Genomic DNA, 24,039 nt, shown 5'->3' on the forward strand with positions numbered 1-24,039 from the left:
CAGACTGCCCGAGGGAGCTAGTTACAGCAGAATTCTTCAGCCCTCTGAGCATCCTCTGCATGCATCCTTCTTCAGCATCACCCCCGCCAGCCAGTGTGAGGCCCAGACTAGGGAGGAGACGCCAGGGACCGCCAGCCCCAAAGATTCCTCCTCAAATCTCTTAGAAGCCCATTCACACCAATCCCCAAGTCTGGCTTTTGGGCCCAAGTGGGTTCCATGTGTTTCTGAGAATTTGTGTCTTACCTTTCATTTCAGCCTCCTCTTGGTCCGACTCCCGCCAACTTACTCTTCAACTTTCAACTAAAATATTTCTCCTTTGGCGGTTTCCTCTGGGTAAGCCCATCTCACCCTGCCCTCATCAATTACTCATAGCACCTGTCCGTGGATTTGTTTTTCCTGATCAGTCTCTCTCAATCAGCTGAGCTCAAGGCCTGCCTCATTTATGGGCATATTTCCAAAACCTGGCACACACAGGCCCTCAGTGCATGTTGGCTGAATGAATAAGTTACAGTACACGCTCATGAAACCTTCAGAAGACGTCTGATAAGGGGAACATTTTATTTGGAGAGATCTTGATTGAGCATTATTTTTTCTTCATTTTCCATTAAGGCAGTAACATTCCTCCTGGAGGCAGATGGGGGGAGAACTGTCTGGGGGCTACATTAAGTGCAGATTAAGACAAAGCCAACCACTTTGCAATCAGATGCAGCAGAAATACAGATTATGGGCTGGGAGAAGCCATATCTCGGCTTCCTGAGCCCACTGACAAGGAGCAGACCAGGGCAATGCATTTCAGTCGCTTTGAAAAATGACTAAGTTCCACTACACACCACCCCTAAAGCAGATACCTCCTCCATGAGCCCTTCCACCATGACAGAAGGGGTCTGGCATTGGTGCCCAATGCTCTGTTGATATTTAGCCTTTGGTAAGTTTTCAAGGAAACTGCAGTCTATTAGAACTGCTCAAGAGCACTGAGTTCCTTGGGTTTTGTTTAGGAATTCTTTAAATATCCAGTAAATTAACTCTTCATAAAGCAACTGTGCCAGTTCCTAGCCAGCTTGACGCCTGGCTAGGTATGTGTGTATGTGAGTGTGTTGGTGGGGGTCAGGTTTGGGGTTGAGGTGGGGGCACTGTTCACTGGCACATATGACCCCTGGGAATTTGGGGGTACCAAAAAAGTAAACATTGATCCTATGGCCCGGCAGACATCACATGCACTATGATCTAACAGCAAATGAAATCAGAGCAAGTCAGTTCCCAGTCACCAGATATTTAGCCACACTGTAATAACTAGATCTAATGAAAGCATTAGTCACTTAGTTGTGTCCAACTCTTTGCGACCCCATGGACTGTAGCCAGCCAGGCTCCTCTGTCCACGGAATTCTCCAGGCAAGAATACTGGACTGGGCTGCCATTTCCTTCTCCAAGACCTAATGCTGCTAAGTCACTTCAGTCGGTTCCGACTCTATGCGATCCCAAAGATGGCAGCCCTCCAGGCTCCCCCATCCCTGGGATTCTCCAGGCAAGAACACTGGAGTGGGTTGCCATTTCCTTCTCCAAGACCTAAAACACAGGGCTAAATACACAAGAGAGGCAGCACCTGAGATCAGAAACTTTGTTATGACTCCACAGTACCCTCTAGTGGTTTGCTGCTCAATGACACCCTCCTTGAACATAACCCTAAACCAACAGTAAGAATGTATTTGAAGGCACGCTATTTAAGATAGTAGACCTGGTCAGAGCCCAGATCCTAGAGTTAAAAACAGAGGGCTCCTCATTGACTGCAAAAATAAAATCTGATGACATCTGGGACCCTAGCTTTGAGAAAATGTTCTGATGATAAGTCTTAGTTCTGGAGGTTAGCAGACACAGTTCTGAGAAAATGCTCTGATGATTAATGATCTTAGGTCTGGAGGTTACCAGACGTTCTTGGGGACCCCAATACAGCCTGATTTGTCAGATGACCCAGAAGGCCCAGAGAGGAGGGTGGCCAGCAGAGGTGTGCCACAGAGAGGGCAGGTTCTGCAGAGGTGGAGAGCAAAGTCACAACAGGTAGACACAGGTGGAAGGGCGGCAGGAAGGAGGCTTGTAACAGAGCAAATGATGGCCTCCAGAAGCCAGCTTTAGGGCTGGTTTCACGATTCTCCCCTCTGATGATTCTCCCCTCCTGGTTCTCACCCCGAACAAGAAGGCAGACAATGTAAGCTGGTTTGAAAGATTATGTTAAAATGAACTACATTTGAGGCTTCTATACCCGACTACATGGCAAAGGCAGGAAAGGTGCCTGGGAAGTAAGATCTCTTTTTCTCTACATTTTCAAAGAAGCAATCAATTCAAAGATAAAAAAAATATTTGTAAGAGACTGGCTCTTTTGCAAAGAATAAAGCACTTTTTGTTAAATACACGAAGGCTACTTGGCTGAACAGACATACATTTTTTTTTGGAACCGTGTATAATGTCATCAAGTTGAAACTTTGGAATGGCTGACTCCTCCCGTGTTTCCTGGGAGCACCCGGCCCTGAGCAGCCAGAGACCCACGCACACCCCCCCGGCCCACCCGCTGGGCTCTACACCCTCTTCATTCCTTTCCCCATGAGGCAAGCGAACACGGTCATGACCATCTTGGGGTTCACTTCCACCAAGTCTTCTGGAAGCGCATACACTCTCGCTCCAATTTTTCGGGCCATAGAGATGGCATACCTAAAAGAGAAAAGAGGAAGGATGAGGGGAGCCTGAGCAAGTATGAAGGGGACCCCACAGGGTCAGAGTTACTGTCATTCTATTTAATATACACTATATACTCTATGAAAGAAAGTGAAAGTGTTGGTCACTCAGTCACGTCTGACTCTTTGCAACCCTATGGACCGTAGCCCGCCAGGCTCCTCTGTCCATGGAATTCTCCAGGCAAGAATTCTGGAATGGGTTGCCATTCCCTTCTCCAGGGGATCTTCTCAGACCCAGAGATCAAACCCAGGTTTTCCGCATTTCAGGCAGATTCTTTACCATCTGGGCCACCAGGGAAGCCTTCTATACTGTAAACTATCCACTATGCCGAGGTCACTCCTGGTGCGGCTGGAGCCAATCAATCACTGGCTTCCTCTCGAGGTTTGTGGGCAAGTCTTAAATTGACAAAGCTCCCAACTCCATCAAACTTGCTGTCCAGCCTTATGATAATTACCAAATGTATTATTTGTCCTTAAAGAGCTTCCTAGCTCCCACCACTTTTGGTGCTTATTTGCTTGGGCTCCACTGTGGCAGAAAAAGTCACAGACTTGAACAAGAGTGTGTGCTAGGGAAAGACTCCAGACTCCACTTCAGCTACAGAACATTGTTTAGAAGGCAGAAAAAAAGAGGAAAGGCATCTGTAATACCATGACCCTATGCATCAATTCTTTCTTTCTTTATTTTTTAATCTTTTTTGGCTGCAAGGAATATGGGATCTCAGTTCCCTGACCAGGAATCAAACCCATGCCCCCTGCTTTGGAAGCTCAGAGTCTTAACCACTAGACCTCCAGGGAATTTCACCCTACCCCCCATCCATTATTTTCTTCCTTCTTCCATCCCAATTCTTGCCCACATGCATGTGTATTTATTTATGCTACTATAATCGTAGAATAACCAGAGTTTTATATTACACATTTTTCACATAAGATTACCATAGCTGCATCAGAATATTTTTGCTCTGTTTATAGTTACAGGAAGATAGTTTTATTAGTTGTAGTCTACTTGCAAATGAGCCCACACTATTATTATCTGGCAGTTCTTTTATTCTGCTCGTTCGTTATCTAGCAACCTCTTACAATGGCTGCTCCAGAGATTCTTCATTCCACCCGAGGCCCTGTGACTCCCTCCACTCTTCTGAAATAACTTTACTCATACTTTAGTGATCACATTAATCTAAGAGCTCCAGGCAAGAGTACCCCATTCTTTCTCCTTGTCCATCTCTCAGTCACTTCCTCTATATTAATGATTAATGAAGTACAATTAATTTTTCCGTTATAAAATATAGAGGAAAAGTTGCTCAAAAATAAGAAAACGGAACTTTAAAAAAAATGCATGATCTTGCCACCATAGCCATTTTTAGGATTCTATATTTTGGACTTCCCTGGCGGCTCAGACAGTAAAGAATCTGCCTGCGATGTAGGAGACCTGGGTTCCACCCCTGGGTGGGAAAGATCCCCTGGAGATGGGAACGGATACCCACTCCAGTAAGAATACTGGAGAATTCCACGGGTGGAGGAACCTGGCGGGCCACAGTCCATGGTGTTGCAGAAGAGTTAGTGACTACACAACCACCACCCTCACACTGTGTGTAACAAGCAGCAGCTGCTCTCAAACCAGTGAAGACTCTGGCCTTGAACCCCACCGTTGCCCAGGCACATCCATGGATATTCACAAATAGGGTGTTTAACTCCGCACCCACCATGTACAAACTCTACTCAGGAAACCTCCTATAGATTATGATAAGGAAATTAGTGTTATGAAATTGTAGGCTTGCTTATCAGTTGGAAGTCAATTGTTTTCCATTTCAATTGTTATCAGTTGTTTTTTTGTCATGTTCCCTCTCACACCTGGAGCCTTAAACTGTCATTGCACAGTAGGAAATATAAGGGTGATGGGACGCAATAAGTCATGAGAAGAAAAAGCATCAGTAGTGAAACGAAATTGTCTGCATGGAGGCATGGGCACTAGACCTCACAGCTACCCGCTCCTTCCCTCCCTGACCTCAGCCTTGTTTACATACTTTGCGTTGTTGAGTTTCTCTTCTTCGTCCAGGTTCTCCGTCTTCAGAAGGTCATAGTTAATGGAACCTGGCTGAATGGCATCGATGAGGTCAAGGACTGGCAGGCTGGTGCTGATCTTTGGGTCCTGCACGGAGAGAAAGCGTGGGCTTCATCAGTATGCTCCCAAGTTACTCCTGTTTGGCTCAAGGAGAGTGGGTGGCTCTTTTCATTTTTTGGTTGCTCCATGTGGCATGTTCCCTCATAGCTCAGTGGGTACAGAATCCACCTGCAATGCAGGAGACCCCAGTTCGATTCCTGGGTCAGGAAGATCTGCTGGAGAAGGGATAGGCTACCCACTCCAGTATTCTGGCTTGGAGAATTCCATGGACTGTATAGTCATGGGGTCGCAAAGAGTCAGACAAGACTGAGCGACTTTCACTTTCACTTTCCATATGCCATGTGGGAACTTAGTTCCCTGACCAGGGATGGAACTTGTGTCCCCTGCATTGGAAGTGCGGAGACTTAACCACTGGACCACCAGGAAAGTCCCTTCTCTTTCCTCTTAAATATGAAATATATACGTCCTGGTCTGGGAAATGCCACAGTGTGGCACAAGGCGTTACAAACCAAGTGCTGTTTCTCTAGGGGGCGTCAGTAGCTTCCTGGTGGGTCACCATGCAGAGGAAACCTATTGTCTGCCAACAGTCAGGCAGTCGTTCACTCAGAGCTGTGAATGCACAAAACTCTGCTCTCTCTCTTGGGTACCTGTGAGTACAGACAGGAAGAGGCAACTGCGTGTCCCCATCTGAGCATAGTCAAGTCTAAACACCTCATACCTCGAGGGTCCAAATCAGAATCAATTCTAACCAAGAAACAAGATGCTAAGTCTCCAGCACAGGCCCTCTGCAGAGGTACAAAAATATTAAAAAAAAAGATAGGAAGGGTAGGGACTTCCTTGGTCGCGGTCCAGTGGTTAAGACTCTTCCAGTGCAGGGGGTATGGGTTCGATCCCTAGTCGGGGAACTAAGATCCCACAAGCTGTGCAGCATGGCCAAGAAATTAAAATGAATGAAATAATAATAATAAAATAACATAAAAAATAGGATGAGTCCCTTTTTACTTATTTCTGGGTAATACAAGTGAAAGTCGCTCAGTCGTGTCCAACTCTTTGCGACCCCATGGACTGTAGCCCACCAGGCTCCTCTGTCGGTGGAATTCTCCAGGCAAGAATACTGGAGTGGGTTGCCATTTCCTTCTCCAGGGGATCTTCCCAACCCAGGGATCGAACCCAGGTCTCCTGCACTGCAGGCAGACTCGTCACTGTCTGAGCCCCCAGGGAAGCCCAGGTAATAGCAGTCCTACTACAAAATTAAAATCAGTACATATAACCATACTCTCATTTCCATTATTAGCCAGAGCTTCTATCTCCACAAAATTTTTTGGTGAAGAAGCACAAGGAAAGCAAACTGGAGAGACTGGAGTTTCAGCCTCTTCCCTACTTTCTTCCCACAGTCGTGGGCGGCTGATGGCAGCGAGATGATGGTGAGCAGTCAGCAGCATTCATAGGTGAGGGGGAACCAGGACTGTTTCCACAGTGGCTAACGGGGGGTGGGCTATGCTCCTTTTTTGAGAGGTTTCACTTAAAATCCCAGTCTGGTGCTCTGTGATGACCTAGAGGGGTAGGACAGGGGGAGGGGAGGGAGGCTCAAGAGGGAGGTGATATATGTTTAAGTATGGCTCATTCACATTGTTGAACAGCAGACACCAACATAACATTGTAAAAAATAAAAAACAACAAAAATAAATCAATAAAAAAAAGAAAAAAAAAAAAGCAATGTGGGGCTAATTTGGCATTTTCCTTTCATGTTTTTTTTCTTTTTTTGACCTATTCTGTAATGACTTGGTGAGAAGACAGGAGAAAATTCACCCTGGGCATCACAAGGAGAAAAGAATTGTCAAACATTCCTAAGAGGAACACCCCAGAAACTTCCGGGTAATGCAATGGGCTGTGTTCCTGTAAAGTGGCAGCTATTCTACCAAGAGACGCACTCCCCGGGACTGTTTAACCATCGGGTCACTGCCATGGTCACGTGACCTACAGACACTCTGCTCCAGAACCCCACCTTGCAGGGAAAGGAGCTTCCCCCACCCCCTCTAGTGGCCACCACCTGCAATTACTAGCTGTGACTTCAGGAGTTAAATGAGTCCCAGATTCCTCACTATACAATCAGGAAAATGGTGGGACTTCCCTCCTGGATCAGTGGTTAAGACTCTGTGCTTCCTTCCGTCACATGGGGCACAGGTTCGATCCCTGGTCAGGGAACTAAGATCCCACATGCCACGCAAAGCGGTAAAAAGAAAAAAAAAATCAGGAAAATGGTAAAGCTATCTTTATGATTTCTGTGAACAAGAAGGCCCTGGTCCTCAGAGTGCAGTCCATCCTGGGAGCGCCCTTCTTCACTGCCTTCCCTGATCTCTTTCTGGAAAGATTTGCTCATGTCGATCACCAGTCTCTGCTCAGCTCTTCAGACCAGACGAACAGTAAGTGGAGGGCTGGCTCTTTCCTGTGCTGAGCTCAGAGTCCAGGCACCCCTGGTATAGCCCAACCCAGAGATACACCCCCTGCCCTTTCTGGGAGGGGAGAGACTTTCACTCTTCTCTTGATTTTGAAGCAGAGGATCGACATTATGACAAACTGCCTCACTCACCCTGTTAATATAACTCTGAAGGGGTCCCTCCCCCAATCTTGACCTTTAAATCAAGAAAATGTAGTTATGATGGGACGCCGACACTATACTGTGGATCAAGTGCCCAGGGCCCCTGAGGAAGAATCCAGCTAATGTTTAAAACATGAGATAAGAAATGTAATAAAATATAATGCTGTTATTAATAAAAACGGGATTTGGATACAAGTACACAACTGCTTTTTTTCTCAAAAAAAAAAAAAAAAATACCCCATGAGAGTTCTTCTGGCATTTTACATTTCTCCATCAACATGTTAACAATCTGAACCATGGAGCTGTGCATGCTTAACAAAATACTATATTTTACATTACTTTGGAAGAACAATGCCTAAAATCCCTTATAAAAAATGACTGGATTTTTAAAACTAATTATTAGGGAGGAAAATGGCAAGAAATTTGTCAATGAAACGGCCTATGAACATCAAAACAATATAATGGGTCATTCAAGCAAAATCAAAATGGGGAGGGGTGCCTCAAAGACCTCATACTGAAGGTCACTCTTAAAGGCAGAGTGAAAGCAATAAAGATAAGCATAAAGCTCAGGTGGCTGCGAGCAGGAGACAAAGCACATTACCTTGAAACTAGAGATGGATGAATTCTTCTCCGCTTCCTTCAATGTTTCATTCACCCAGTTGACAATAGTGTCATCATTGACCTTCTGCCCACCTCCAATTTCTTCAAGAATATTCAGTGTGTACCTGAACAAAACCAAGCATGATTTCTGGAGAAAATTCACTAAAGAATTCACAATTGTATAGCACAGGGAACTCTTCTCAATACTCTGCTGCTGCTGCTAAGTCGCTTCAATCATGTCCGACTCTGTGCAACCCCACAGACGGCAGCCCACCAGGCTCCCCCATCCCTGGGATTCTCCAGGCAAGAACAGTGGAGTGGGTTGCCATTTCCTTCTCCAATGCATGAAAGTGAAAAGTGAAAGTGAAGTCACTCAGTCATGTCCGACTCTTAGCGACCCCATGGACTGCAGCCCACCAGGCTCTTTCGTCCATGGGATTTTCCAGGCAAGAGTACTGGAGTGGGGTGCCATTGCCTTCTCCATCTCAATACTCTATAATGACCTAAATGGGAATAGAATCTAAAAGAGCCTGGATATATGTATTTATATAACTGAATCACTTTGCTGTTCAGCAGAAGGTAACACAACATTGTAAGTCAACTATACTCCAATAAAAATGTAAAAAAATAAGAAAAAGAATTCACTATTCACAGAGTTGCCAGCATAGAAGTTTTTATTTTTTATTTTTCCCTGTCGCAGAATATGGCCTGGATACCATTACATTTGAGGAAAAAAGAATATGTAATAACACTAGTTCCTTTTAGAATAACAAAATAGACCTTTATATGTAGAGTGTGATGCAGAGCAAATACCACCATCATTGTGGGAAGGGAAAGCAGAAGGGAAGCAGGGAAAGAAAAATGAAGCAAAGGTTTTGAACCAGTGGTGCTTTTCTTAAAGGAATCATGAAAATCAAGGAACAATTCAATGTTAGGCAAGCCCAAGCACATATATTCAGACAAGACTATCATTCAAAAAGACATATGCACCCCTATGTTCAGAGCAGCACTATTCACAATAGCCAAGACATGGAAACAATCTAAATGTCCACTGATAACGGATAAAGAAGATACACACACACACACACTGGAATACTACTTGACACAAAAAGCATGAAATCACACCATTTACAGCAACATGGATGAAACTAGAGATGATCATACTAAGTGAAGTAAGCCAGAAAGAGAAAGACAAACACCATATGATATCACTTATATGTGGAATCTAAAATATGACGCGAATGAACCTATCTACAAAACAGAAACAGACTCACAGACACAGAGAATAGACTTCCGTCTGCCAAGGGGGAAAGGGGTGGGGAAGGGATGTATTGGAAGTATTTGGGGTTAGCAGATACAAACTGTTAATTACAGAATGGATAAACAACAAGGTCCTACTGTATAGCACAGAGAACTGTATTCAACATCCTGTGACAAACCATAATGGAAAAAATATGAAAAAGAATGTATAAATATACATATATATGCATATGCATGTATACCTGAATCACTTTGCTGCACAGTAGAAATTAACACAACGTTGTAAATCAGCTATAGGTCAATAAAAAAAGAAAAGCCCAACCAGCTAACATAACAAAGAAAAAACATAAAAGTCTCCTTGGTATAATACAGAAGTAGAAATTAATCTCTAGTTAATCTCTAGTTTGAGAGTAAGAACTGCCTTTGAGACACATGATTATGAGAAGTGTGGTGGTGGGGAACGTTACGATGCTTCAAGCTCTTAAAATTCCAGGGAGCGGAGAAAACTCACCATCCCCCAAGCTGATCCCTCTCAAAAAGGAAATAGAGAGGCAAGCAGTGAGCAAGTGGGCAGGTCGGCTGGCCTCACGGTTCAGTCTTGTTAAGGGTGAGGGGGAGGTGGTCAAATTACCCACGAAAGACTAGGGTTTCAGCGTGCGTCGTCCAAACTGAAATTCAAGTCTCCGGCCTGTCTGGAGGGTCTCCCTAAATGAGGTCACCCTCCGCCCGGGGTTTTGCTTACATAATCCATCAGGTATCTCCCTCCAGTTACTGCTTCTGTGGAAAACACCGTGCTTCATGATCTCCCACACGGTTTTCAAGTGTTATCTCTGAAAAAGGAGTAATGACCCACTTTCTTCAGATGAAAGCACTTCCCCATCATTGGCGATGGGAAGGAAAAGAGCTTCTGCAACTTTTCTTTACCATAAAATAAAATGGGGGGGGGGTACTTCCTTGGTGGCTCAGTGGTAAAGAATCCGCCTGCCAATGCAGAAGACATAAGAGATGTGGGTTCAAATCTCTGGGTTGGGAAGATCCTTGGGAGGAGGAAATGGCAACCCACTCCAGTATTCTTGCCTGGAAAATCCCATGGACAGAGGACCCTGGCAGGCCACAGTCCATGGGGTTGCAAAAAGTCCAACTCAACTTGAGAGACTGAGCACGTATGCATGTACATGTATTGTTGATTCACTTTGTTGTATAGTAGAAACTAATACAACTGTAAAGCAATTACACTCCAATAAAGATTAAAAAAATGAAATGGCCCCATGAGTCCCAGCTGGGCCTCATCCAACAGCAGGGGATGGATGGGATGTGGGCCTGAAGGGGCTGTGATTATGACTTTCATGCTTTCCTGCCATCAAACTCGTGGTTTTATTTATATAACATGTGACCCTGAGGGGCCCAGAGTGACCCTAGCTGCTCTGCTTTTCACAGACCTATCCCCAACTCACTGTCCACAGCCTAGTTGATTTGGAGAGAATTCCCTCCTTTGCCTGCCGCAGACTCGCCTTCCTTTGCTGGAGTCTACTGTTGCTGTCTGCTGGCAGTCTTCTTGCCTCAGGCTTTTGTCTCCAAATTTATACACATGCAATCTGCCAGCTTTCCAATCTGAGACCAATTTCCAAGCTACCGAGGGGGAAAGGGAGGTTTAGGCTCTCATTTGTTTTTAGGGGGAAAAATGACATGCCATTTATTGTACAGATAAATGACCAAATTAACACATCTGTGCAAACCAGTGAAATAAATTTCAGCTAGAACTGGCTCTAAATTTATTAGATCTGTTAATATGTGGCACACAGAGAAAGAAAAAAATTCCCTTCTGCTGGAATTTACATAATTATCAGTCATTTCATCACCTTCAACAGTAAGGAATTTATCTATCCATTTTCTTATAGGAAATTATTACTATTATTTTTTAATCTTTGACCATGCCACACAGCATGTGGGATCTCAGTTTCCTGACAGGGATCAAATCATGCCCCAAGCATTAGCACCTTGGAGTCTTAACCACTGAACCACCAGGGAAGTCCCCTCAATTGTTGTACAGTAAAGAATGAGAAATAGGACTTATTAATCAGGAAGAGACTCAGCTCAAACTAGCCCTTGTTACATATATACCAGCCTTAAACTGTGATGTTAGGTCACATTTTTATAAAACTTTCAGAACAAAGATCATATTACAAGGTGATTTTCAAATATTATGAAATTCAAAATAGAATAGAGTTGGTCTGAGTATTTTTTTGAGTCACTAAAACAAAATATCAAAGATGCTTTCATCTTCAGACCCAAGAGTCAATTTAACTGTGACAACTAGAAAGACTTTGGTTTTCAAAGCAATCAGTACCAAAAGCCATTCTGTTAAGAATTAAACATATGCGGGAAATAAAATAGTGGGGAGTTCAGAAGGCTTTTCTGAAAATACACTGGTAAGGACAGCTCTTAGGAATTTTCAGCAAAGTTCTAGATACAGGCAGTGTAACAGGGACTAGAGTTAAAGCTGCTTTAGCTCTGGTGTTCTCTGTGCCAGAGAAGCCTATGACATCCGCCTTTGATCATTAAAGAGATCCCAGTTGAGAAGAGGGTAATGGAACATCATACTTGATAAAGCAAATGTAAATCAGGTAGTGATTATGATCACTGCTGATCACCCTCCATCACCTGGGAACACTGACGTAAGTACTCTGAGGACCATTATAGATATTAGGACCTGCAGACAGTGGCCTGGGAATAGAGCTTCTGTGCTTCAGGAAATGACAAACCTTGTCTCTGCCATTACCTGGTTAGATATAATGTAATGTGACATATGGTTTCTGGGGCTTCCTTCCAGGTAGAAAAATTAATTAAGTCACTCTAACATAGGTTCTAATTAAGGAATGGAAGACTTCTGCCTGCTCAGGGCTATCAGTACAGGAGGCAAAGAGCAAAGCATGTAAAAGTGAACTAGTTAATGCTTACAGCTTTGCTATCTAGAATTCTCCCCAGGCTCATGCTTTTGTACCAAAAATTGTTTACTTTTCTCATCATTTATCTTCCATTTGTTTATCTTATTATATTCTACTATTGATTAAATAATTTATCCACAGAGCTCTCACATTAATCAAATTTATATTTGGCTCTAAAAGGTATGCACACGAGTTTGAGTGAACTCTGGGAGACAGTGAAGGACAGGGGAGCCCGGCGTGCTGCAGTCCATGGGGTTGCAAAGACACAACTGAGCGACTGAACAACTAAAAGATATCTAAAGATCTCTGTTATAGAAGTAGCAGGAAATTCTGCTTCTGGTCATGATGGAATAACAGGAACCAGACTGACCCTTCTGCCTTAAACACATAAAACAGAATGAAAAAATATAAAATGGTGTTGTCTAGACTTTGGACAACAGGAAGCACAAAACAGGGGTCCCTGAGAGAAGGAAAACGAATGTGGTGAGCCCTAAGATTGTCCCAGCTTATTGCACAGAGAATTCCCAGGCTGCAGTGCAGGGCAGGAGAACTCAAACAGAGCATGACAGTCTCGATGAGCTGACGGGACACAGTTGAGAACTCAAGGAAACCATGGTGCTAGAATGTGTGTGGCGGAACAGCAGAGAGAAGAGAGCTGCCTAGAGAGCAGAGTCATCGAGAACAAAAGCTCCAGAGATCTTCAGAAGGTCTACCTCGAGTGCTTAGCAGAGTGCTACTTGGTGCATGCATTTGAGCAAATTACACTGAGGCTGGGAAAAGAACTTGCAGAAATGAATGGGCAGAGCAATCCTTGGAGTTCACACAAGCGTGGGATACATCTGGCTCCCACCAGTCAGAGTAGACAAATCTCATGATATATGGAGCATCAAGTAAAGTACTCAGATGATATTATCTCAGTATTGAGAGGCAAAATTAGCTCGAGATTAAGATTTTAGGTAAGCCCCCAAAGGATCAAATTGTGTTTAAGTAATGTAACTGCATCCCACAAGTCCATCCTAAAGGAGATCAGTCCTGGGTGTTCATTGGAAGGACAGGTGTTGAAGCTGAAACTCCAATACTTTGGCCACCTGATGCAAACAGCTGACTCATTTGAAAAGACCCTGATGCTGGGAAAGATTGAGGGCAGGAGGAGAAGAAGACGACAGAGGATGAGATGGTTGGATGGCATCACTGACTCAATGGGCATGGGTTTGGGTAGACTCCAGCAGTTGGTGATGGACAGGGAGGCCTGGCGTGCTGCAGGTCACGGGGTTGCAAAGAGTTGGATACGACTGAGCGACTGAACTGAACTGAACTGCATCCCGGGACAAAATTCCAAGAATATTTAAAGGAATACAGAAATATCTAGCAAACGGCAAGGTAAAATTCACAATGCCTTACATACGATGAAAAATCAGTAGGCATTCCAGGAAGCAAGGAAGTATGACCCATAGTGAGGTTAAAAATCAATCAATAGAAACAAAAACAGCAGTTATTGTACTTATATTCTATATGCTCAAGAAGGTTAAGGAAAGAGATATATGAGATGTCAAAAAGACCTAAATCAAATTTCTATACATGAAAACTATAAAGTCTGAGATGAAAAATATATACACCAAATGCAATTAATGGTAGACATTGTAGAAGAGAGTAGTGAATTTAAGACAAGGCAATAGAAATTATCCCAAGTGAAAGAGAGAAGAAAAATGAAACGTAAAGGAAAAAGATGATCTGAGTATCAATGAATTCTGGGACAACTTCAATGATCAAATACTTAAAGGTCCTGAAAAACTAGGGTGGGTGGGTATAGGAGTCAAATTTGAATAAATAAAGGCCAACGTGTTTCCAAATTTGATGAAAATTGTAAACCCACAGATGCAAGAAGCTCAACAGACCTCAAGTGCAAGAAACACCAAAGGACATCATAATCAAACTACTTAAAACCAGTGATTAAGAGAAAATCTTGAAAGCAGCCAGAAAAGAAAAGACATGACCTACAGAGGAATAATGGAGAAGTTAATGGCAACCCACTCCAGTATTCTTGCCTGGAGACTCCCATGGCCAGACGAGCCTGGCAGGCCATGATCCACAGGGTTGAAAGTAGTCAGACACAACTGGAGCGACTAAGGACTGAGGAACAAAGGTAAGAAGTACAATAGATTTATCATTGGAAACAATGCAAGCTAGAAGACAGTGAACACTACCTTCAAAATAATGAAAGAAAAAGCTGTCAACCTAGAATTCTACACTCAGATAAAATACCTTGCAAAAATGAAATAAAGACTTTATCAGACATATAGAAGCTGAAATAATTCCTTGCCAACAGATCTGCACCACTAGAAATATTTCAAGTAGAAATCAAATGGTATCAGATAGAAATCTGGATCTATACCAGGAAAAGAAAAGCACCCAAAATGACAGATATATAGGTAAATATAGCATATTTCCCCTCTTGTTTTGAAAGTCCCTTTAAACGATAAGTGACTGTATTTACATCAGTCAGTTAAAAGAGGATGGGGGAAAAACGTATCTTGTTAAAACTAATCAAGAAGCTGTACTACTATCTGGAAAAATAGCTTTTAGAGAAAAAGAGTATCATCAGGCATAGAGGGTCACTCCACATGAAAAAGGGTGATTCATTAAGAAAACATAACAACCTGAAATACTGATGAACCTGACAACAGAATTTCAAAGTACCTGAAATAAAACTGATAGAAATGAAAGAAAAAACAAACAAACAAAAAAATAGGACACACCCAGCCCCCCCACAACATTCCTTTGGGTTTAAGCTTAGCTTAAAATATAGTTTTACTGAATTAAATCACATTCCTGAAATTTGCTGGTACTTTTCCAGATTAAAAAATACATTCAATCAAACCAATACAGTAAAGCAATCATCAATTAATAAAAAATAAATAAATATAATTTTAAAAATAAAGAATACATTCAATAAAATGCCATTACCCTGAGCTGTATTACCTTCTCATTAACTGCCAGACCAAGGCCAACGTTAGGGTGCGGTTTCCTTCATTGAGATCTTGTCCACCAATGCCAACCAGGGAGAACTTTGCTTGATTCTTCCCCAGTTCCACTGCATAGTTACAATTCTCAAGCTGTTAATGAGCAGGAAAGGAAACAATCTAATGTCATCATCTCTTTGATGATAAATACCAGAGGAAGTAAGATGATAAAAATAGACACAAAATGAAATAATAAGGTCAGATTGAATAATCTCTCAAGTCTCTAGTTCTGCAATTCTAGGATTCTAAATTAGTCAAATAATTTTCCATCTTTTAAAAAAAATTTATTTGGCTGCGCCGGGTCTCAGTTGCAGCATGCAGGATCTGGTTTCCCAACCAGGATTGAAACCCCAGACCCCCTGCAATGGGAGCTTGGAGTCTTAACCACTGGACCAGCAGGGAAGTCTTATTTATTTATTTCCACCTTTTCTTAAACAGAACCCCTCACTTTCATCAAAAGAAAAAAAAATACTCATAGTGTACCAGGTGTAAAGCCAAAATGAGTTATTATGATGACCATTTTCATGGCTCTATCCCATGACATAACTAGAAAGCCATAGTAAATAACCTGTCTATAATATCCCTAGGATAGTTGAATTTGTAGAGATTGACCTAGAAAATCCAGATCCTGTAAGCACACAGTGAACTGACATATGGGATGGGTGTTCCCGTGGCTGCGATTCACGGACTACTGGGTCACAGGGAAGATAAATGGTGGGAAGTGTTCGTGCCACTCCCGTGGTTGTGGCTGCTTTTACAAAACAATGTGTTCTCACTAGACATACTATTTGTACATGTCAAACTGTTAGCACAGGTTTCGATCCTTTAGAAAATTAGAATGAGGATCTTGCTGGAGGGAAAGGCACCCTGCAGCTCTGCTTGCTCTAATTATCTTAATTAGAATTTTTACATCATGACGCTTAAAAACATCCAACACAGAATTATAAATAAGCAATCAACTGAAATAATGAACTCCTTTTAATAAAAACCACTCAGGTTTCTGATTGCTGTACTCTGAAGTTAATCCCCGGATAAGCATTTCTGATCTGAGCTTGCCTTCCTGATAAAAGTATTCACACGGTGCTCTTGTGGGCTTAGGACTTTACCTGACGACCAGAACCTACAAGAGTCATCATTTACCTTCTTCATGTTACCCCCCAGTTTGGGGTATGGTGGTTTGTTTACTCTGTTCCAATCAACAGGGACTTTAATCTTTTCATAGAGCTGGAAGATGACCAGGGCATCTGATAAGTCACTGGATGAAGACAAACACAAAAGAATTCTCAGATACCCAACATTTATGAAGGGCCTGGAGCGGGCCAGGCAGTTCTTCATACGTGAGTTCCAGGAACATTCCCAGCAACTTGGCCACATTGGTATCAGTCCCTTCATCTTTAGAGGGGAAGAAATTTCTGACTCAGAGAAAGGGAGGGAGCTTCCTAGAAGTGTCCTCCAGATGTGACCATGAATGCCTCCTCAGCAGAAACATACATCCTCCAGAAAAATAAACAGCTCCAACAAAGGGCATTGGAGACACGCCCACAGACTGAACATTTACCGTTTGGCCTGCCTGTGAGCAGATCTTGGGTATACCATAAAGTCGATTTGTTCTTTTGCTGCTGGATTATGATTTTCGTACAGTAAGTCCCCAACATATGAGCCTTCAAGTTGCAAACTTTCAAAGACGCGAATGTATGTTTGCATGTCCAATCACGTAAGTCGGGGCACATGTCTGGCATACATTGCATGTGCCTGCACCCCCTACAAGTGGCTATGCTTCTGTGTACTTTCCTTCACAGGTTTCCCTGGTGGCTCAGTGGTAAAGAATCCACCCGCCAACGCAGGAGATGTGGGTTCCATCCCTGGGTTGGGAAGATCCTCTGGAGAAGGAAATGGCAACCCACTCCAGTATTCTTGCCTGCGAAATGCCATGGACAGAGGAGCCTGGCGGGCTACAGTCCATGGGGTAACAAAGAGTCGGACACGACTGAGTGACTGAACATGGAGGCGGATGAGCATATAGAGTACAGTATCTTTATTTCTTGCCTGTCCACTTGATGCCAGCCCCTGCGTGTCAGCTTTTGCACTGTACCACAATACTTCCCAAGGTACTGTAAGATTTAAAATGTTTTTCTTTATTTTTGTGTTTGTTTTTAATGTATTATTTGTGTGGAAAGTATTATAAACCTATTACAGTACCGTACCATACAGCCGATGGTGTTAGTTGGTCACCTAGGCTAACTTTGTTGGACTTTTGAACAAAATGGACTTACGAACACCCTCTCTGAACGGAACTCATTCATATGTAGGGGACTTACTGTACTAAATACATAGCAAGGTTGGTGTATGGAAGTGAGTTTTTCAATACCTGCTGCTCAATTTGGCATCTCCCCCCTTCTCACTGAGGTGCGCACATTTTTTGAAGAGAACTGCACACCAGAGTGATACTTGAAACCTTGGGCTTCTTCACAGGTCTTGGTACCTCATATTCAGGAAGAGGCCCTCAGCATTCTTACCTGTACAAGTGATTGACTCGCGGGTTTACGCCCAAGGAGTTCATCCAGTTCCTAAACGTCCGCTCTTCTCTCGTCTCACCTAAATGAATGAAGACTAGTTATCTTTCAGGCACCAAGAAAATATGCTTTTTTATGATCAAAGTTTAACTAAAGCAGTGGTCACAAACACTGAAAGTAGAATTAAAAAAAAAAAAACCCTAAAGGATTTGAATGAGGGTTGTTATTCTGCATTAATTGTTTTTCCATTTCAATTCAATGAGAACAGCATCTATGAGGATTAACAGCGTCCAAGAGCCCATGCGGGGAAACTGTTCAGGGCTGTCCCTCAAAGGCTTACATTCTTTCTGTGTATTTTGAGAATCAAAGAGGGATCATGCACGCTAGAGGGCTACCATATGAGGTGGATATTTATATTTGAGTTGAGATAAAGGAGAGAATTGCACAGGCTACATTTGGAGGCAGTGCAATTTGAGCTTTACCTTAGAGCTAGGCTAGTAAAATCTGGATGGTAAAGACGAAATAGGAGAGGATCTGGGGGGACAAGTAAGGAGGGCGGGGTAGGAGATTATGTAAATATGAACACAAAGGGAATGACAGTCAAGGTCTGTATTAAGACCGTTAGAAACTGACTTTTCAGATATCTGTGTAGTACAGTCCACACCGATAAGGCTGTCTAGTGGCTGGAACCAGAATCGGGGATCTTTGGATGCCAGGCAGCAGATTTTGGTTGATATATTAGACAATGACAGTCATTATGGGTTCTTTTTAAATTACTATAATAAATTCTTGAGCAAGGCAGAGTTATAATGAAAACAGCACTATGATGTGTTTGGCAGCAGTGTGCAGAATTACTGAAAGGCAATATGCATTTAAATTAAACACGGAGGGGAGAGTGTTTGACACCAGCACATGGGCGCATTCAAGTGCTTGATGGATGGAGGGCTAGGCCCCTAAGACCTATTGAAACAGTTGGTGTATGATTTAGTAAGAGTCTGGAAGAGGAGAAAGGAAAAATAACAATCTAAAAGTCATTCTGTGGGAAGAATGATTAGTATTTGCTGATTCAAGAAGATTTACGGGCGAAGGAGAGGAAGATATCAAAGTGGAACCCAGGGTTTTGGTGACTGAAGAGAGAAAAATGTGGTAAGATTCATGGAAATGGAGAATTTCTAAAGGAGAGTGGATGGGATGGGAGGTTGGGGGGTGGGTAGAGAGGCAGTACAGGAGGGGGGAAATGATCGATCCTGCTTTTCACATTGATCAATTCTGATCAATATGCTGAATTTCAAGCGACAGTGACAGACCCAAATGTAGATGATCTAGAAGCAGCTGGAAATGGGTGATGAGAGGGCTTGACATATAGACTTGATAGTCAACAGAATGCATGGACCCCTGGCCACCATACATCAAAATCATACAAATGCAGTGTTGGAACATGGATTGACTCAGCATTTCCAGCTGGGGTAAAGCATTGTAGAAAAGGATTAACCAATTCTTTAAAATGTAGATTTCCTCTCTTTGGGGATATTTACTTATTATTATTCTTGTATTGATTTTTCTATCTCAATATTGGGACTCATTCACAATGGGAAAAAAAGAGAAAAACATCTCTGGCAACTTCACCTATTAGAATCTGACTAAAAGCTATGTGACTTTTGCCTAGGTTTAGGGCATTAACCCCCTAAATATAACTGTCATGGATTTTGCCTCAAAATATTATTCCATGACCTCCAAATCAGAGACAAAACAAAAACCTCAGTAAGCACCTCTTAGCATAAGTTAAATATCATTTTTAGATGATAAGTGGCTGCAATTTCTTGCCTCTAGGAATTAACACTCAGTCCATTAAGTACATAAATTAGGCTTTTGGAACTCAGGATTTATTTCATCCGATAATTAAATGCACTGTCTTCCCTAAAACATTTAATTCTGATAATAGATGAAGCCCATGTATAATGGATGCGATAGAATGGTAGTTGATTATTCCTCCTTGGCTGTAATTGACTTGATTAATCTATTTATTCTCTTTGTTAGGTACCAGAGAATTGATGACCTGTTTGCAAATCTCCCACTTGAGGGGCTTATGTTTGCTTAGGAGGTGAATCTGAATTACTCTTGAATTAGAACTGTGATTGCTTCTCAGAACATTTACACAACTGGTTTCCAGTTACCTTCAAGAGCCCCCCAGTCGATGTCCTGGTTCTCAGGCTTGTGCAGGGCAGGGTATTTGTTAAAGAGGTTGGCAATAAAAGCCAAGTTCAGCTTGGGGTTCCCTCGGACAACATCTGTGGCCGTGACAAACTGGCGGCAGCCCAGCCTCTCCGCCTGCTGCAACATGCATTCGGCCCTCTGGATGTCGTCCTTCTCCTGCAATGGAAAAGGACAACCATCTCAAGGCTGGGTCAGAGCTCCGGACGCAAAGCAGAGACGGGTAACGTGGAAAAGAGATGGGCATCTTACCGCAACCCTCAGTGTTCGACCTCAGGAAAACCCCCAATAGCAGCAAATCATTCCTTCTGTTTGCCTGGACCCAAATCAGAAGGGGGCTTCGCTGGTGGCTCAGACAGAAAACAATCTGCCTGTCATGTGGGAGACCCAGGCTTTATCCCTGGGTCGGGAAGATCCCCTGGAGAAGGGGCTGGCTACACATTCCTGTATCCTCCCATGGACAGAGGAGCCTGCTGGGCTACAGTTCATGCGGTCACAGAGATTCAGACATGACTGAGTGACTAAGACACACACACACACACACACAAATCAGAGTTTCAAGTAAGAGGCATATCGACTTAATTAATCGAGTCCTCCTATCTTTATACAGAGCAGGACCGTTTCAGATGAATGGTTGGTTGTCTCGTTTTTATTTTTTTTTTAATTTTTTTTTATTATTATTATTATTTTTTTCCAGTGGGTTTGTCATACATTGATATGAATCAGCCATGGATTTACATGTATTCCCAATCCCGATCCCCCCTCCCACCTCCCTCTCCACCCGATTCCTCTGGGTCTTCCCAGTGCACCAGGCCCAAGCACTTGTCTCATGCATCCCACCTGGGCTGGTGACCTGTTTCACCATAGATAGTATACATGCTGTTCTTTTGAAATATCCCACCCTCACCTTCTCCCACAGAGTTCAAAAGTCTGTTCTGTATTTCTGTGTCTCTTTTTCTGTTTTGCATATAGGGTTATCGTTATCACCTTTCTAAATTCCATATATATGTGTTAGTATGCTGTAATGTTCTTTATCTTTCTGGCTTACTTCACTCTGTATAAGGGGCTCCAGCTTCATCCATCTCATAAGAGATGCAGTAGATTCTACAATTTTATCACTTAAGTTGATCTTAATTATTTTCAACCATTAGGCTTTCTTTTTATTATCTTCTGGCATAGCAGCAGCAGTAGGAGTGCTAGTCACTCAGTCGTGTCTGACTCTCTGAGACCCCATGCACTGTAGCCCACCAGGCTCCTCTGTCCATGGGGTTCTCCAGGCAAGAATACTGGAGTGGGTAGCCATTCCCTTCTCCAGGCAATCTTCTTGCACAGACTTCACAAAACGTTCATTTATTAAATAATACATTACACTTATTTTTAGTTCATTAAAAATATTTACATCTGCAAACAAGAGCTTCTGATTAGTTTAACTTCTTTACCCACATTCAGCTGGTGTACCTGCAACTCTGACAAGATAAAATTCAACCTACATAGTGTCACTGATAAATAAATTTGGCTTTGCAGACTTCAGATTAAAAGTCTATTCAAATAGGACTAGAGAATTTCTAGTCATTTATAAGCAGACTCTTAATAGAAGACTTAAGTTTTGTGGAAATACAGTTCACTGCCTTTTAATGCTCTTAAAAATCTATGAAAGTACTAATTTTCAGACAACTAGAACTTACTAAGACTGGGATTATCTCTTACTATGATGCTTTACTAGTCAATACTATAGATTATATATTTCAGATGCTTTACTTCTCATTCAGGAATGAGTTTTTTTTCTTTCAAATTTCTTTTTAAAAAATGTTTATTTTTTGGCCTAGTTGGGTCCCGGTTGCGGTGTGTAAGAACCACACTGTGGGATTCAGGACCTTTTGTTGCAATTCATGGACTCCACTCCTCTCTGTGCTTAATGTTTATTTCCAGATTCAATTTTCCACAATTACTACCCCAACTGTTAACAGTTTTTAAAAATTTAACACGGCTCTAAGCAGAGATGCCCACTCATGAACCTCTGGAGCCAGCATCACGCAGGGCAATGGAACCGCCAATGCAGAGGAATAATGGCATCAAAACACGACTTGGGGTGTGGACTTACCCTCAGTCCTGACATGTCAATAACCACAGCAGGAATACCTTCTTCATCTCCTTTTGGAGCCACCTGTTCAAGCAGGTGGTAATAAGCTTTCGAGTCCTATGAGAAATGAGGAAATTACAATTTCAAGATGGCATAGCTAATTACACACTTAGCACAACAATAATTTCCCCAAAGCAAACATATTTCATTTCTTATCCAACTATCATTCAAGAATGCAACTTAATTAACAAAACTGGGAACATTCACTAATTTTAATTTTCCACTTGTCCTTTACATATTATATTTATTTGCCTTTCTTTTTAAAAGAAGTATAACAGTTGAAAATACAGGACATACATAAAAGGCAACCCAAGGAAGCAAATACTATTCTGCTGCCCTCAGGGAAGAAAATAATCTATTTACATGTATTAAATTGTATACAGGAAAATATATATACCTTTATATTGCTGTAGAAGTCAGTCAGCTAAGGTTTAATTTTAAAAAAAAGTGACAGAAAAAGGAAGCAGAAGTTTAAAGCAGAGTTTAAAAATACATTTAAACGGACAATCAGCAAAAGAAAAAGATTTCAAAGACAAAAAATTGAAGCATTCACAAGCAGTCTTTATGCCAAAGGAGAAATATTAAGTGCACTTAATATTGATCAAGAAGCTAGAAAAAGTGATTAAATTTAGTTAGAGAGGATATAGATATTGAATTCTCATGTTTTCTTAGATTCTGGAAATAGGTTTATTGACAAGAAATTTTCTAAATCACAGTCAAAGTTTGTCATTCAATGAAAGCATACAAATTTTCAGGTAATTTATTATTTAAATCGCTGAAAGACATCTTAATTTCTCTTAACGATCAAACACTCAACTGTTTCTGTTTTTTAAAACTGGGTAGAGCCAGTTTTAGACCAGAGGTACGCTCACCCTTGTGACCTTAGAAAGATGAGAAGAGACAGTGCCAGGCACAGATGCTGCATCCGGGAACCAGATTTGCATCTCTCCTTTCTACCCTCCCCTTCTCTTACTTTCTGCTATAGCTATTTCAAAGTCAGTGAAAGTTCCATACAGCTGTTTTGTTGTTTAGTCCTTAAGTCGTGTCCTACCCTTGCAACGCCATGGACTGTAGCCCACCAGGCTCCTCTGTCCTTGGGATTCTCCAGGCAAGAATATTGGAGTGGGTTGCCATTTCCTTCTCCAGGGGAATCTTCCCGACCCAGGGATCGAACCCGGGTCTCCTGCATTGGCAGGCGGGTTCTTTGCCATCTGAGCCACCAGGGAAGTTCTCCATGCAGATGTTAGGCATGAATAAAATCTGCATGTCACATGTCACATCTGTTGAGCTTTGCTACGAGTCATCTCATTGCACAGGACCCTAAGAAACCTGTTTCACTCACTCTGTGGTGGGTGTTTTCCCCTCCTTTGCTGACTTGGTGTGATTTAAAGGCATCCCCTCAAGTTGCCAGATGCTGACTTATACGTCTCAGCACTGACCTCGGTGGTGATGCAGCTGCTCCCGGAGAACAGGCACAACAACCCCTGTACCTGTGTCCAGCCTGCCAGCTCCTAGCTCATGTTCTAAAGAACACAGCCTTTCAGTCACAGGGAATCAGGTACATTTATGGCTCAGACTAAGCATCCTAATTTTGTCTGAAAAGTGTGGCTGAAATAATGGCCAAGTCTAACTGTTGAGTGCAGAGGGAGATGATGCCGTCCAACTCCTATTGAATTCTAGGCTGGCTGCTCGTGCCAGAAGAATGTGAATAACCAATGAAAAAACAAACGGCATCACTAGCCGATGTCCTGAGGAATGGGGGGCTTTCCATCTAGAAGCTTTGCTCTAACTGGTACTGTGCCTGGCAGGCCTTGCATTCTAAAAGCCAGAGAAAGAGGGAAGCTGTCACTCAAGAATTAAAAGCTGGAGTTGACTCTCAGTGAGTCATGTGACCTTTCCTCTGACTCTT

The 24,039-nt window shown here is 42.5% G+C and overlaps 1 protein-coding gene across 7 annotated transcripts in view; it reads right to left on the reverse strand.

Annotated features, from left to right (window-relative positions):
* Positions 1 to 539: 539 nt before the first annotated feature.
* LCP1 (lymphocyte cytosolic protein 1) overlaps positions 540 to 24,039 on the reverse strand; it is a 96,060-nt gene continuing 72,560 nt past the window's right edge. For all 7 annotated transcript variants that reach the window (XM_043477848.1, XM_043477845.1, XM_043477850.1 and 4 more), the window contains exons 9-16: positions 22,092 to 22,187; positions 19,954 to 20,149; positions 17,783 to 17,861; positions 16,407 to 16,521; positions 15,226 to 15,359; positions 8,043 to 8,166; positions 4,745 to 4,869; positions 540 to 2,700 (exon numbers count right to left, since the gene is read on the reverse strand). In XM_043477848.1, the coding sequence (XP_043333783.1) occupies positions 2,568 to 2,700; positions 4,745 to 4,869; positions 8,043 to 8,166; positions 15,226 to 15,359; positions 16,407 to 16,521; positions 17,783 to 17,861; positions 19,954 to 20,149; positions 22,092 to 22,187 (1,002 nt within the window). In that variant the 3' untranslated portion in view covers positions 540 to 2,567. The remainder of the gene's footprint in view (positions 2,701 to 4,744; positions 4,870 to 8,042; positions 8,167 to 15,225; positions 15,360 to 16,406; positions 16,522 to 17,782; positions 17,862 to 19,953; positions 20,150 to 22,091; positions 22,188 to 24,039) is intronic.

Source organism: Cervus canadensis, chromosome 9, assembly GCF_019320065.1.
Source record: "Cervus canadensis isolate Bull #8, Minnesota chromosome 9, ASM1932006v1, whole genome shotgun sequence".
In the NCBI taxonomy this organism is placed as follows: Eukaryota; Metazoa; Chordata; class Mammalia; order Artiodactyla; family Cervidae; genus Cervus; species Cervus canadensis.